The sequence below is a fragment of the Vanessa cardui genome, chromosome 18 (assembly GCF_905220365.1).
Source record: "Vanessa cardui chromosome 18, ilVanCard2.1, whole genome shotgun sequence".
Taxonomy (NCBI): Eukaryota; Metazoa; Arthropoda; class Insecta; order Lepidoptera; family Nymphalidae; genus Vanessa; species Vanessa cardui.
This window is the reverse complement of record NC_061140.1, coordinates 4,575,921-4,593,893: the sequence shown is the minus strand read 5'-3', so window position 1 is coordinate 4,593,893 and position 17,973 is coordinate 4,575,921. Positions and strand designations below refer to the sequence as shown.

At 32.0% G+C, this 17,973-nt stretch overlaps 1 protein-coding gene across 1 annotated transcript in view; it reads left to right on the top strand.

The window, feature by feature from the left end:
- The first annotated feature begins 1,225 nt into the window (after nucleotides 1-1,225).
- Nucleotides 1,226-17,973, top strand: part of LOC124537193 (transcription factor HNF-4 homolog) — a 63,388-nt gene continuing 46,640 nt past the window's right edge. The window contains exon 1 of the mRNA XM_047113932.1: nucleotides 1,226-1,673. Within this exon, the coding sequence (XP_046969888.1) occupies nucleotides 1,577-1,673 (97 nt within the window). The 5' untranslated portion in view covers nucleotides 1,226-1,576. The remainder of the gene's footprint in view (nucleotides 1,674-17,973) is intronic.

Here is a 17,973-nt window from a genome sequence, read left to right as displayed (position 1 = left end):
TACGTTGACGCCATGAATATATAATTATTATACATATGTAGGTTTTTTAAACCATGTTTAATAATTTTCGAGAGTATCATGACGAGCAAAATTTTTAAGAATAGTGAGAATCTAAAAACACTTCTCTAGAGCTAATCTGTTTCAAAGAACTCATCACACGAAAATCAAAATTAATTCAGAAAATGTTTGTTAAATTTTCTAAAAGTGATAGGTACATACTGTAAAATACATTTTTAACTATAAATTTAAAGTAAATAGTTAATGAACATTATGTATATAATATAGTTATATTATATTTCTATTTGATAGTCCTATGTCCAGCAGTGGACGAAAAAAGGCTGATGATGGTGATGATGAGCATTTCACGATTGAAATAGATTTCCCACAGATTTGTTTTATTTATTTTTCTCTCAATAAAAAGTTAAAAATTATAATAACAATAATACAACAAGATACAAACTTAAGCTTAACACATGCATATATTACATATGAATTAAATATAAATTCAGAAAGACTTTCAAATTAATTATCTCAATAGATCTTTATTTCACAAAAAAAGTAATTCCTTTCTAAAATTAAACGATGTGGAACGATACTGCGTCGACTAAGCGTCTTATATACAATTACGTACATATTTGCTTTTATTTTGCCAATTGGGTCATATGCGAGCTGATTGCATGATTATCCTGATTAAAATGTGTATCTTAAATATAATCCTAACAATTCTACATTTAATTATACAATACATTTATATAAAACTAGCCATTTTATAGATGTTAAAATGGGACGAAAAGGAACATCCCTAGGCCGTTTCAGAAAATAAAAAGTTACCTAATACTTGAGATTTTTTTCTTAAACCAATCCTGCTGTTTTTCTATGTTCCAGTTCTTCGCAGATCTGCTTATCTGTTCATTTTCTTTCCGAAACGATGGTACATATTTGAGAATCAATGAGGAACTGTAGTCTTCTAATGCTTCTTTGTTGAATGGACCTTTTGAATTTGAATATATGCTAGTAAAGACCCCATGCAACATATGATAACTGATTAATGTTTAACATTAAACTATAACTGAATAAAAATAACCTTGTTAAAATATGCTTTCATCGCGACGTTGCGGTAACCGTGTCCGAATTTTTGTTACGTGCAGCGGTAGACTGTCAGTTAACTGCATACAAATAATTCCGTATTATTTATAGTGAACGAATCAGCTGACGGCGAACGAGTAGTCGAGTAGAGGAGCCGCGCGCGGACACCTCGCGCTCGACGCCCGCGCAATCTACCGCGTTATCACTGTACGAAATAACTTTAATCAGCCTCTAACTGGCTACGACGACTTGTTTATGTCGCCGCATAATTATAAGGCACACGAAACCGGACTTACTTTAAGTGAACGACGCTTACGGGAAATATCAAGTGATATGAGAGAATCGGAAGCGCCTGGAAATCGTTTTGAAGATTATTGATAACAAAAATTATAGTGTCAGTGTTATAGTTGCCGAAAACTAATCATCGGTTCTATTTAGGAGTTTTTTGTTGTTGGAAATTGAACTGTGAGTTAAAGTGATAAGATTTAAAATGAGGAGCGATTTGATGGCGCCAAGCGAGTTGGAGGGGACCGACTACCTCCTCTCGTCAACAATGCGGCTGGAAGACAGCTTTCTGCAAATTCTAGGTGAGTTGTATATGTAAATATGTTATATAACAATATTATTACAAAGAAGGGCGCATTTTCTTCCGTGATAAATAGAAAGAAAATAACAAATCAACGCGTTGTCTTTTCGTATTATCTAACTATATTTTTATTACTGAGTCGCTATTATTAAATGTGACCCTGACTAAGTTATGTCAATAAATCTATTGTTTATATTACCAAAGAAACTTAGTTATAAAGTAATATGAAATAGAGATACAGACAACAACAAAAAAAACTTTATGTATTTATTTAATGTGAGAAAGGAATATAGGCTGTCTTCATGGAAAAAGAATATATAATGAGCATTTACACATCTGTATAAATAGCTGGTTTTGTATTTGTTAACTATTTGTGATTTTTTATAACAACTCGTCACACAACTATACCTACACGTTTGGATACAAAAACTTTATATGAAATCTGGTTTTTGTTTTGGATTTAAAACACATCAAAAGGCAATTACCTAATGCACCTTTATTTTATTCACCTACGTGACTTAAGGCTTAAGTTAAAGGAAAATAATAAAAAATTGGAAAAATACAAATGTCTTTGAACTCGATGATTTAAAAATAAACCTGCAAATATTTGGTTTAAAATGAAAACGCTATTTTTTGTTTCTTTATAAATTAGCAATCAAAAATAAAGGAGGAGTTTTTTTAACGACATTATTTGTTAATTATTTATTTAATAACTAAATTAACAATCTTTTAAATTCAACCTTTCGTGTATTCGCAATAAGTTAATCATTTAAAAAATATTGTGTGTTGCTAAATATCTATTTTATCGTGAAAAAAGTAAAGCAAAAAAGTATGGATTTGTGTAAACCTAGTCTAACACAAACACGTGCCAAATGTTACAATATCTTTATGATTCGATAACATGTAGTAAATATTAATTCAATTCACGAATATATTTTATTTATGTATGAAATTCTTCGTAATGAAAATACATGTGTACCTACCTATATTTATTAATACAAGTACTTTGTTTTTTTTGTACATTGTTTTAGTCTTTGTTATACAATTGAAGAATTCTAAAGAATCGATGCTATTCCACAGATAAGCTAGAAAAATAGAGGAATGGTGTCAACAAAATTAATTCATCGGCCCAATAAAACAAATTTTGTTCACATCTTTACACTTCTTAAGATAGTTACACAACCATTTATAAAATAACGAATGAGCACCAATTAAGACGTTAATTGATAGATGACGTTATTACACAGGTACTTACATAATGTGTACCTCCTATGCAGTGTCGTAGTTTCCATACACTGAGCCATAGATTAATAAATAGAAGAAATATCGTGAAAAAAATCACAGACAATACTCTATGGGCTTGGTAAATCTCGAAGGTAAAATAGTATATTTAATTAACTACTAATTCTTCTTCTAATTGATATCAGTTTTCTTTCTTAACAGGCCTCGTGTTTTTTTTTTAATTATTTCACTTTTGTGTAAAGAAAATACATTATTAAGCTCGCAGAATGCATTACAAATCGGCTGATACAATTGCAGTTCATAAGTTTTTTTAATATTAAGATGATAAATGTATTATGCTTAAATGGCCCAGTGGTTAGAAGGCGTACATCTTAACCGATGATTGCGGGCTCAAACCCAGGCTTAATTTGTTTTTATAATTCATCTCGTGCTTGGAAAGCTGAAGGAAAACATCGTGAGGAAATCTGCATGTATGTTTTTTAACGAGATATTACCACATGTGTATCTACTGGCTCCAAACCTTCTTCTCAAAGGGAGAGGAGACCTTAGCCCTGTTAATGTTGAAATGTATTATTATTAATTTGCTGTTCTTGTAATAAATCATACCACAAACCAATACACACATACAATTACTCGATTGAAATAGCTACGTGTGTCAAGATAGATAAAAAATATTAAGGTGCAATAGTGATATGTGTAGTAAATTCAAACGATAAATAAACTTGGCGAATTTTTAAATTTCGTAATTTACAATGTTTTGTTTTTGATAAGATATCACGTGGACGTTACATTACTAAGATTAAAACAAAAGAATATCACTTAGTATATTCATTATCAACAGATATACTTAGGCCGATTTAATACTAACCCTATATTATTACCACAGATTAAATTCTTACCTAACATGAAAGTCAATATTAAATGATTAAATAAATAAAAGGTTAAAAAGGTGATTACGTTTTTTATATTTAGATTATTATTATTTTCAGTATCAGTATTAATTATCGATATGACCTACAGATAAAGACACAGTTCAGAGATTTCTCCTACACTTTGCGTGTTGCCTACACCTGTGCAAAGCTCACTTATTCATGCGGTCTTTCGCGATTGGCATAGCAATAATTTGTCAGGTATTAAGTCACAAAAAAATCTTAATGCTATGGGTACATACCGGTACCGAGTTTATATATGTAAATATCTGTATAATAATCTATCAAATCACCTATTCATCTTTTTTAGTATATAATATATTCGATATTTAGGTACGTATTACCCACCGCAGCAAAGAAAATATTCTGTTAATGCGTAAATAAATAAAACTAACCTAACCTAACCTATTACCTAACTATTCTATATTAGTGCAATAAAAATGTTTTTGTTCCGGTGGCGTTAATATGTAAGTAACGTTTATTCTTATTAGTTGGTAGGTAATTGGGTGAATATGCATAAATCACATACTTAATTATCGAACCACTAGACTAGGTATCGACCGCCAGTATTGGTGCAAAAACTTATATTTTACTCTCGTAATTCTTGTTGCATAGTGACAAAAGATGGGATGGGGATATGTTCCTATTCTCTGGGCTAAAAATGATAGCAAGGAGGATAGAGATTCAAAGAGGAAAATTGCTATCATTCTTATCACCATTCCATGCGCTCTTTATTTGCACAGTCGATTTTTCTTTGATTTTGATTCTTCTATTTTTAGTTAAGTATCAATGTAAATAAATGTATATCATTAGAAATTAATAGCTTTTCTGGTAATATATTTAGTACATAACACACAAGTCATAGAAACGTCTAATTTTCAAGTTTTGACATAATAAGAACATGTACCGATTGTATGGGTTATGTACTAGTTTTAAATTCAAGTATTTTTTACTCTCGCGCTGTTTAAAATTAATACTGTACTTGAAACGTGAAAGTAGCTCTGTAGGAAATACCTTGAGTGTGTTATACTTATATTGAGTTGGAAAGTAGTCAAACATGACTTAAGAGTCGAAACTCTTCCCAACCCTGGCAGGCTTGTGTGGAGCCGTCCAGCATTTTTCGAGGTCATTGTTTCTAGAATGGGAAAGATTTCACAAAACTTCAAAGCATTAGACAAAACTAAAACTGCAATTACAAACACTTTTATGCGGTATCCAAAGTGGTATAACACAGACAAAATGTTGCTTACACTGTTCAACATCCGGATTGGGAAGGACTTAGTGCTCAGTACTCCTTGCTCCGTGCTAGTGTGCAAACGAGCAGCTTAACGGGATCACTCAAGAGGAATCTTGTAGGAGTGGGGTCAAAATGGTATAATAATGGATAAAGTTATATTTTCAAACAGAGATTCGAGTGCAAATAGTGCAATTTTAGATTAGGTCGGAAAGCAAAAAGTGTTTTTGAAGGTTTGGGGTGGTCTAATTACCCTCCACTGCTGAATTGTATCTTTGGTCATAATTGTACGAAAAATTCAACTTATTTCAAACGATAGTGGACAGAACATACTTTTAGTACGAGTATGACGAAAAAGTTATAGTGTAGAGTAGGTAAAGGCGCAGCTTATGTTGGCGTGCCTTGCTACCGCGCGCCCAGTATCGGCCGTACCACGGGCGCGGGGCCTTTGAGAGCGCCGATGCCGCAAGCAACGCATCTTTACTTTCGCATTAAAGGGGGCTGTGAGCCCCCTTAGACCTATAAGTAATAATATAAGCAAAGAAAAAATCTTTTAATTACAGTAAGAAATGCCATAAAGGACAAGTATTACAAATATACTATAAATCTTGAATGTCTTGAAGGCAGGCTCCGGCTTGAGTCCACGCTAAATTATCGCCATGAACTAGTGACGCTTGTCTTCTTCTCTTGTTAATCTTGTGCTTTATCTTTTGCTATTCTGTGTGAGATGACTAATGTAATAAAAGCAGCAAAAAAATATTATATTTGCTAATTGCACGTCAATTTATCGTGTGAGGGGCAAACATTCGTATGTAAATAGACACTTTTAAAGTGCATTGTTTTGAGGAACTTGCTTTGAAAAACATTAAATATCATAAAGAGGGTGAACTGATAAAAGTAAGTGACAAGCATGAAACGAATCAGGATATAGTCTACCCCAGAGCACATAAACACAATGGCCTCAGTGCAGCTGTCCTAATGATTTATCAGTTGGCAGTTATCAGCAGTTATTGTTGTCCTCAATAATGTTATGCGATTTCAGTTACAGGATCACCAATATGAAAGTATGGACTGTGTAAAATATTTCATGACTGATGAACTTAACGTCAGCGTAGATTGTGGTTGGTTTTCGTTCTGTCTTCATAGCGTAAAAGCTAGGCTCCTCCTCGGCTACGCGTATGTATTTAGTTGCAGATATTTTGTTAAATATTTGTTATGTAAATTAGGAAAACATATATTTCGTGTACATTCTTTGGTTGTCCTATTCTACAGCTTTAAAATTCATATTTCTAACCATTACTATCGTAACTATTATCATTAGACAGGTGATACGGTAAGTTATTCGTATAAATCAGTATAGTGGCAGATCTTGATAATAGTTATAATTATATTTCATTATCAGAAACAAAAGTGAGAACTTTTCCAGTAGCTGGCTTTATTTTGAATATAACCAATATTCGGAATTTGAAGGTGATTAAACTCCCAGGCCTGGGAAAGGGCACAATTTAAATAATTATATAATGAATAATTTTAATATAAAAATCTAAATATTTTTAAAAACAAGTTTTTATTTAATAATCTCTCTAGGTAAAGGATCGTTAGTAAATAAGTTATCGTGGAACTGGTTTGGTGTCCAATTGTAAGATTTGTCATCAATTTATCATTTTGTATTATAACGAGACATTTTTTGTATTATTATCGTAAATATATAATAAGTTGCTTCCATTATCTGCGGTTGCATTGCAGTTAGGTATTATATTAAACAGAAAATAGGTATGTATCCTTTAAAGTCTGAAAATATAAAAATTTAATTTAAAAAGTTTACAATAAAATGAAATCAAAACCAAACAAAACCTGTCATAGAATTTGAAATAGTTAAAAAATCTTTTCAATAAATGCGTCAGATCAACTTAGTACTTAGTATTATAATTAAGTACCTAATAGTACTATGTATAGTTGATTGAATTTTTGTCTTTCGTAACTCCGAAACGAAACTACGTAATTAAATAAATCAAAATGTACTTTGTTCAAGTAGGTGTTTACTGGAAGTTATGAATTGAAAATGAAACTAATGATTAGAAATTAGACGACATTAAATTGAATGAATTAAATTCCACTGAGACGAAATGAAAAATTTCAGCATTTCTCTTTTCAACGAATTAAATGACATAGGTACATTTAAGACATTTGATTATTTGCTTAGAATCTGATGTTTTGAAAGATAATGTAATACCTTATTCATAATCTTCCTCCACGTTTCGATAATAGGTATTGCATGGGGTGAAATGTGAACCTACTATATTATAATTAAATACGTTTAATTATATTAAAGATATCACCAATTTATAATTAGAGTTAATTCATTAATTTAATACGTCTAACGATTTATTCATTAAAGTCGTTTATTGATAGACATAATAAACACGTAATTAGTTGATAATATCAGTCGATGAATCATTAGATTCAAAATATCAGACAAGTTAATGAGTCAAATCATAAAAAACTGAGATTAAAATTATTGTACTTACTGAAATAAATTTGACTCTAAAATATGTTTAGTTGCTTTTTTACTTTTATTTATAATAGAAACGAAGAAATTAAATAATGTAACTAGTTAACACATTCCGGGATAAAATTTCGTACTGATCAATCAGAGGTACGGGACCTCTGATTGATCAGACTTTTGGTATACGAGTACGTGTATGTATTTTGACGCCCTGACTAATGGAATATCCATAACTTGACTAATTGTTGAATGATTTATTTAACAGAGTCGCTTTAAGCCGCTGAACCGATTTAGATGAAATTTGGTATGCAGATAGTTTGAATCCCGAGGAAAGATTTTTATCACAAATTAATTTTAAAGGATGTGAAAAGGGAATCAGTCATTAGTGAATATAAAACTTAATTTAATTCTTATATATAACGTACATTTTTGACCAATCAGGTTCTTTAGAAAACGATTTATTATTTAGGGACCTTTGCACACCTTATCAACTGTCTATCTATACCTGATGGACTTTAGATACGATGTACAAAGGTCTTACTTAAAATTAATTTATCATTAGTATACATAAGTAGCATATATATACAAATGATAAATTAATTTAAAGTACGCTACCGATTATGCTACATTTTAATGAAATTTTCTACGGAGTTCGTTTAAGCCACAAAGAAATGATATATATGTACATATTACTTTATTCATAAATGTTAAGCTAGAGCCTAGCTACTCTGACAGATATGGCATATAAAACTGATTTAAAGGGAAAAAAGGTAAGTATGTCTATGCTTATCTTTTTTACCTACCTATTGCAACTATATAAAGTAAAATCAGTTATAAAACAATTTTTTTATTAAAATTCAGTGTTAACAAAAGTTGAATATAATTTTCCATAAAAAATATTCATTATCCTTTTGCCCTTATCCCAATTTTATTTGGGGTAAACGCAGCATGTCTTCTCCTTCTTACTTCTCTGCTATTGTTTTCGTTTTCCATGCTACTAATGTTTTGGCTTACATTTTAAAGTCGGTCACCTACCTGACCCTCATTCGGAATGCTATCGTGGTGGTTTATCATCTTTCACACAATCTATCCATCGTTTCCTTGGTCGTCCTCTACCTCTATATCCATCCACATCCATGCTCAAGGCCTTCCTCACAATATGTTCCTCATTCCTCCGCATTACATGCCCATACCATGATAGCCGCCTTCCACGTAACTTCTCGGCTATCGGTGTCACTTTCAAACTTCCTCTTATGTACTCATTCCTTACTCTATCCATTCGCGTAACACCACACATCCCTCTCAGCATTCTCATCTCCTCAATATGCAATTGTCTTTCAGTCATCCCTTTTGTAGCCCAACACTCTGATCCATATAGAACAGCAGGTCTATTCATTAATATATTATTACCCTTAGTCGCCTCTTACGATGCCCACGGGTTGAGTTGGTGAGGTACTATTCTAATCTGGGACCACACCCATTAAAATATTAAACCAGAAATAGTGTTGAGCATTACGCAAAATTTCAATTAAACCGTTTGAATGAAATTATATCCAGCAGTCCACAGATTGATTAGAAAAATCCTTTCATTCTATAAGTTGCGCCACATATTTACGTAAAATAAATAAAGATTTTAAACATTTAACATATTGTATCTTATTCACTTGGCACATGTAACTAATTGCATTCAGTAAACAAAATGTTACTAAAATATATAAAACTCATTTCATTTTATATGTTGATTTAAAATTTATAAATTAGGCAGTTAATTAATTAAAAAAAATAATGGCTATTCCTCATGAGTTAAAATACAACAATTACGTGCAACATTCGAAGTATAACCGTGTTTCCTAAGGTGAAGGTCACCTCGTCCGTCGACCGTGTCCGTATGCGCACGCGCAGCATATGATGGGTCTACATAATCACGGTTATTATCTTTATTACTTTAAAAATAAAGCCGAAATATTTAATAATTTAAAGGGATTATATATCCAAAATTAGATTCTGAATCATATATTCCTTATCACGTAAATTAAAGACATCGCGTCATTGACGACTAACTTTATACTTTTCTAACCAGTAAAGTATAACTACAACATCACCCCTTTTAATTAGTATTAAAATTAAACTAGAACAAAATGTTATACACACAACATAAAAACTTATAAAGTACTATATAATGATTAATATACTTAACTAAAACTAGATAAACAAATCGATCTTTATAAGATTAATTATGCAATATGCATATAATTTATCAGTCTTCTCTGTCGCTTTTTCACTACCAAACCGCTGAGCCGAATTTGATGAAATTTGGTATGAAGCAAAATTGAACTCCAGGGAAGGACATAGGCTACTTTTTTGCTTAACATATGACAACAAAACGCCTAAAACGCAAGTGAAGTCGAGGGCGAAAACTAGTTCAATATTCATATTCATCGTCATCGTTATTTGAGCAAGTCATTGATTCGGCGAGAGCAAGAGCAGGGTTTTGGATGGAAAGAATAAGCTAGTCTCGACAGATGATAGTAGTACGAAGTAGCAAGACGGCATCCTTCTGCTAATTATTTTGATCTTTTGGTTCGAGATCACATAAACTTAGTGCACACATAATGGCTGTCCTTATCAAGCAATTACCTAATCGGTTCTAAAAACGTCTACGGGTTATAATGGGGGTCACACTACTCTACTGACTTACTACCACCTTACTTCTATCCAAGTAACCATGCAGCGATATAAATATTTATTATTAATGTTGCCTTGTTAATTGTACGGAATAAATATTATGATTCATAATAAATAATAAGACAATATATCACAAAGAAGTTTGTTATTGATTACAAATAACTTATTAAAGTTATTACAAATCCGGGTCAATGCGCGCTCAAGAACACTCTCTTATCACTATTTTGTTGTGTCATAAAATATATCATGTAATTCGTTTAAATACACTTCGTAATTAGCGAAATAATTTCTTCGCCACACAGAAATACTATAAAACCCCTTAAATGGAACGTCATTGTGACCAATATCTGACCATTCTATAATAAATTTCCGAAAGTTAATAATAGTAGAAGTAATTTAATAGAAATATTGCATGTAACGCATAAGTATTTATTTAAATAATAATTGTTTGCTTTTGTATTTGGTAATAAATAAGAAAATATAAATTTTTATGTATTTATTTTGACTGCCTAATATTATAATAATTGTATTTTAATGATCCGTGAGTTTGTGGTTTAAATGTGTATTTGCATATTTATGTTACTTTTCGTGAAATGTTAAGTTGGTAGCAAAACCTTCTTATTCACAGTCATTATCCGAATTTTAGTTTTTATTTTTGTTAATCTTGTCCTTGTCTCAAAGTTGTTTTTTTTTTGGCCGAAGATAACTAAAGCCGAAAGTTTACTAACATACGTATGGTTTTAAGTAAGGACGAAAAATTATTTATATTAATTATGGCAACATCCTCAAAAATTCCAAGGAATTGCAAACACAGTAAGTACCTGCCAACCATTGTAATGTAAACGCATATTTATTTATTTTTTTTAATTTATTGACTAAAAACGTTTTTTGTTACAAACGATTAGAATACAAATAGACATTCCACTTAAACCTGTATGGTTTCTGGGTGGAAGCCGAGTTCTTATACTAAGATTTAACTATTAATTAATGCTAGTACCTACTACTTGACAATAACAGCCTGTAAATTCCCACTGCTGGGCTAAAGGCCTCCTCTCCCTTTGAGGAGAAGGTTTGGAACATATTCCACCACGCTGTTCCAATGCGGGTTGGTGGAATTCACATGTGGCAGAATTTCTATGAAATCTGTCACATGCAGGTTTCCTCACGATGTTTTCCTTCACCGCTGAGCACGAGATGAATTATAAAGATAAATTAAGCACATGAAACAGCGGTTAATTTGACAAAAAAAAAATATCAAAAAAAAAGACCCGCTGAGTTTCTTTCGCCGGTTCTTCTTAGGTCAGGGTGTTCCTTTTTCCGAACCGGTGGTAGTGTTTATTTGACAATCAATAAGTAAGTGTAATGCTTCTATATTGAATAAAGGAATTTGAGTTTGAGTTTGAGGTGCTTGCCTGGATTTGAACCCGCAATCATCGGTTAAGATGCACGCGTTCTAACCACTGGGCCATCTCGACTCTACTACTTACAATACTACAATTTTATATTTTCTTATTATTAGTATTTTTAATTGAATTTATGAAATAAGTTTAAAGTTTTAAGTTGTACCTATAAAATCTATCTGTGTGACGGAGTACCATAAATATTAAAAAAAAAATTAATACATTTATCACTTGTTATCAACAACCTTAGGACGTCCAATTAATGACTCGTTAGTATGGTAAAAATTTCTGTCACATCGATGCCATCTTGTCTAATCGATTCAATGGAACATGGCCAAAAATTGTCAATTTTAGTGATGTACAAATTAACTAGTTATTTTTAACGTTAATTTTTAATCTATCAAGATTATATATATGAAAATAAAAAGAAAATATACTGAATAAAAACGGAATTACTTAAGATACCTATAGTTACCTAAGTCCTTTTTTAATGCAGTTCAGTTGGCCTTTTTACATTTTTTATCTGTGCGCGATAATACCTTTTTTTTATATGTATATTTTTATGTAAAGGAAGTATATGGTACTGTGTCATTAAATCTTGAGATTTACACTTTAAATATTACGGTAGTATTGTTGTGGATTTATTTGAAGACGATTTTAACGATTCCAAGAGTGCTTATTATTACGTCGAAAACTGTGGGCGACGTTTGTATATATATTGAAATGGTACATATAGAACAGAAATTCTATTTTAGAAATTGTGTCGCAGTTTGTTTACTATTGAAATCATCGTTGTTCCAGTTTCACTTATTCGATTTAAAAAAACGCGCAGTTGACAATGGTGAGGAACAAAAACGTTGGGTACACAGGTGACCAGCGACTACTAAAGATATTCTAGAAACGACAGACTTAGCGATCCCAACGAAAACAAATTACTGCCCTTCAGAGAAACATTCTGAGACAATGAAGATATCATCTGGATTGGTTGAATGCGCTTATCTCAGGACCTACTGGTCCGACTTGAAAAAATATTTCAGTGTTGGATGGATCATGCTACCAATAGGAGCGGCGCTTCATTGGAATATGTTCCAAAAATTAGGTGAAAATTTTCCCTTTGAGATCTTTCAAGATATCCACCTTGTTTCGTCATGTAGGACAGATACTGTGACGTATCCGAGCAAAGTCGGAAGCTATTTCAAGATAAGGGTGAATTTCCCAGGAACAAAAATTACGTGGCATCAATGAAATCGTTACTATAAAACATGGTTATAATGTTCTAACATTTTTTTCTGGTTAGGTGATATAGTAATCTATGTGTAGCACTAAATATGAAGTTAAATAGGATTAATAGAAGCTCCAAAAAAAAAGTTACACCTCGAAATCTTTCATTGCCGTGTTTGTCCACACATTACCTCGATGTGTATTATACGTCATTGATAAAAATCTATTGGTTATTTATATTAAAACCAAGTTTTAATTGATACATGAACAGTTAAAGTATTGTTACGGAATACATTTATTCATATATTTAAACAATACAAAGAATGGTTAATAAAAATACATTTGTCCTAGAACTACCTTTCATCGCCGTGTCCTAAATACATTTAAGAATATTGTTTTATCTAAGGACTTGCGTCCCCCACCCCTGTGCGCTAAACGTTGCATGATAGTTTCGCTCGGTGCTCCACGTGGAAGCACGTGCATACGTGCCTACGTTTTTGCGCCATAAAGGTAAGTATTCGATTTTTATGTTACTGGACATTTTTTCTATCATCGCCGTGGATAGACCTAACTTCTATTTGAATAAGTTTGTCCTCTTGATTAGGCATTCGATAGAATGCCATTTGTCTTATGTTTATTTGTGACGTGTTAATTACTCTGAATAATTAATAGATTTTTGGCTACTTGATGTTTTTGCCTTGATTTTCATCGCCGTGCTCTCATTGCCATGGTTTCCGTGGCCAAAATTTGCTATGGCAATGAAAAAAAGACACGGTGATGAAACGAAATTTCATTGCCATGCCTTTTAAAACAATTTAGTTTCATTGCCATGAGCAGTTGTTTCATTTCCGTGACTTATGTTTTCATCGCCACGGTATGGTTAAGGAAAGAAACAATCTGTAGTGTACATTCAACTACAAAAATATATCTCCACGTTAACCTTACGAAATTATATACATTTGGACACAATAGACACTCAAACATACGCACACACAATCGCGCACACACTCACACACGCACAAAGACTCACACACACACGCAAAAACTTACATTCACACACACATATATTAGAGTCTAATTATAAACATAATAAGGGGTTGCTTATTTTTAGAAAACCAAGATGCCTAAACCGAAACTATCGGAAGAGGAGAGAAAGGAAAGAAGAAGATTGGCCGAACAAAAGCGACGTGAAAAATTAAGAAGCGACCCTGTTTTACGAGAGGAGTATTTAAAAAAAGAAGATGAATAGGCTATTTTGATTTGTGATGTGGAAAAATATATCTTTGTAATCTAAGTTAATATTGAAGTATAGATAATAATAATGAGACGAGTGAATTTGAAAGGCTGATATTCCTGTTAACAGTGTTATACTGTTAGTGTTAATTAGATGTAAGTGTTAATTAGAAAGGCTGATTGTATTCTATAATAAGATTTCTTTATTGGAAAACGATGAACATACCAAGTTCACACCCTTTTGTATGGTTTATCTTTCTTGCTACACTACACATATCTATCATATCTAAAAACGAACCGTAGACAAAGGGTGTAATCTTGTTGAATCCAATACTGTAAGTCTGTATTAAATATAAGTTTTAATAGAGAAAAGGTAAAAAATATTATGTTGACAATAAGGCTGTGATTAGGTAGGCCCTACGATTTGTCCAGACTTGATTTAATCATAATAAATAATTGTTTATTCGCGAATTGTAAAATTATGTTGTGTTAAGTATATATTGTTAGCAATACCTATTGCATACTTTAGAAAAGTTTATTTTTATTTGTTAATTTCTGTTCTGTTAATTTTTGTGTGAAAGAACTTAAAATAAATGATTGTGTTGCTTTGATTCTATTAAAATTTTGTTTAATTTTACTCCTATGCAAGAAGATTAATGAGAAGGGGGTAAAAAGAGTGCATGTGTATGTGTATGCCTTTCCCTCTCAGAGACTTTGATGTGTCCATCCCAGGTAAGTATTAAATACATATAAAAATATCATGTGTTATTGGATATTTTCATTACCGTGGATTGATTCTATCATTCCCGTGGGACAGTTCTTTCATTGCCGTGGACACATGTTTCATTGCCGTGCATCCATGTTTCATCGCCGTGGAACGAAATTTTTAATCTTTTTTTTTTTTTTTTTTTTTTTAAATAGTTACACCATCGACTTATCACTAACACATTCACTTAGCAGTAGATACAGGGTATTAAATCTAGGTGAATAAATCATTACAGGTGTAAACAACATTGACCTTAAGATAAGACTATACTAACCTAATTATATCTTTACTAAAAATTAAAAAAGATAAATAAATTATAGATAATTAAACAAAACATAAAATAAAATTTAAATACAACAACAAAAATCTACAAGGGTTGACATATCTTAATTTATGAATAAAATGGTTTTAAAGCTATACTATGAGATCTTTACAGAGCTTCACAAAAGTTGGCTTGCTTTGGGCAAAGATGTCGATATTGCCGTTAGAAGAATATTCATTATAAGAATTAATTATTCTGTTGAGTGGTGCATGTTTACCTAAATTTGTTTTAAAAGCTGTAGTTCTAAAAGGTTGTTTTATTGGGTGTCTAGGAATTTTGCAGGGAACAACTAAATTGATTTGCTGAAGTAGTTCAGGTGACATTATTTGACCATGGATCAGTTTGTGTAGGGTCAAAACATCGCTGATTTCACGACGATTTTTAAGTGATATCATTTTAAAATGTTTTAGCCTATGGTTGTAGTTAGCGCGATAGGGACAATTAGTATCCTTGTATGCAAGAAAACGGGTAAAATTTTGTTGTATTCGCTCTAGTCTTTCGATATGACTGTTATAAAATGGGTTCCATATATTTGATGCATACTCTAAATTGGAACGTACAAGAGAATTATAAATGCAGAGCAATGAGCGAGTATTCTTAAAATCCTTACATGTTCGTTTTACAAATCCTAACATTTTCCAAGCTTTTGATATTATTTTGTCTAAATGATTAATAAAATTTAAATTGCTGTCGATAAGTACACCTAAGTCACGAATTGAATTAACCTCGGATAGAGGATCGCCAGATATAGAATATTTAGATAATATTGGTTTTCTGCGTCTTGTGAACTTTATATGAAGACATTTTTTAACATTTAATTCCATGTTATTTTTATTACACCAGCTAGCGAGAGCGTCTATATCTGCTTGGAGAAGGTCAGAATCTGATAACGTTTTTATAGGTCTGTAGATTTTGAGATCGTCGGCGAATATTAAACATTTGCTAAATTTAACGCTGTCTACTATATCATTAATAAAAACTAAAAAAAGAATTGGACCTAAATGGGATCCTTGGGGAACCCCGGATGTGGGAACGAATGCAAAAGATGAATAGCCGTGAGTAATCACCCGTTGAGATCTGTTATTTAAGTAGGATACTAACCAATTCAGCAAATTACCATGGATTCCGTAATACATAAGCTTAGATTGTAAAATTGTATGGCTAACTTTGTCGAATGCGCTCGTAAAATCCGTGTAAATAGCATCAATTTGAGTCTTGTGATCAACGTTTTCGGACAGATCTATAACATAGTCTAATAAATTGCTCAATGTTGATTTATTTTGCATAAAGCCATGTTGTTGTGAAGAGAGGATATTTTTGAAATATTTGGTTACAATTGGGCAAATGAGCTTTTCGAAAAGTTTTGGAATAACGCTTAAAATTGAAATAGGTCGATAGTTTTTGATATTACGCTTGTCGCCTTTTTTGTAAATAGGAACAACATTGGCAGCTTTCCATATTGTAGGAAATTTAGCAGATTCGAGTGATTTTGAAAAAAGGATTTTTAAAGGAAGTGTTAAGTACTTACTAGTCATTTTAATAAATAATGGGGGAATTCCATCAGGACCAGGTCCTTTGCTAATATCAACGGATTTTAAGATTTTAGATATTTCACGTTCGGATAAAGAAATTTTACTTAGGCAAAATTGGGGAAAACAAACTGCTGGATATGGTATACGGCCTTGATCATGTGGGGAATAGACTGACGCAAACTGTGAAGCAAAAAGATTACAGATATCTTCACCTGTATTTGCTGTCTTATTATTGAGGAACATTTCTCTAGGAAGATCTGAAGATTCACCACGATGATCCTTTACAAAAGACCAAAATTTCTTAGGATTTTTAAGAACCGATTCTTCTGTACTTAAGATATGCTTACGATAACAAGAAGCTGTCAAAGACTCCACCCTATCATTGCTCAACTGAAGTTCTAATTGATCTCTAGGGTTTTTGTAAAGTTTGTACCTTTTGAGAATTTTGTTGCGCTCAGCGATAAGTTTAATCAAATTACGTGTAAACCAAGAAGGATATTTTAAATTTCGAAGTTTTGTTTTGGGTACAGTAGATTCAATTATAATTTCCAGTAACTCATAAAATTTTGCTACAGCCATATCGACATCTTTAAACGGAGATAGCTCCAATTCCCAATCAATTTGACATAACTTAGCATTAACTAAAGTGTAGTCTGCTTTCCTAAAGTTATAAGACGCAAAGTGTTTTCTAATAGTTAGTAACCGCTTATTTAATTTTAAATCGATTTCTAAAGCAGGATGATGTAAATCAATTTTACTAAGAGGTTTAATACTTTCTTCTATAGAAATATCCTCACAGGTACTTAAAACTAAATCTAGGATTCTGTTATTGTGATTTTTTATATAATTAAATTGTGACAGGCTATTGAAAGACATAAAGTCTACGAAATTACGCCCAAGATTACAATTATAATTACAAGGTGTCAGTGCGAGAGTATCAGAGGTATCTCGTTTCCAGTCAATGAACCCTAGGTTGAAATCCCCTAGAATTATAATATCACCAGCGTGAGATTGCATAACATGACTAATATTTTCTAACATCAGGTCCAATGAAGCACTTATCACTGGAGGAGGAAGATAAAGCACACAAAATAAAATTTCTTTCGATTCTTGACCGTCACTTTTCACTGATACCCACAAATCTTCCATAGAACTTTCAAAGTGTTCAACACGTTTCGAACAAATATTTTTAGAGACAGCGAATAAAACGCCTCCTCCAGTTTTTCCAGAA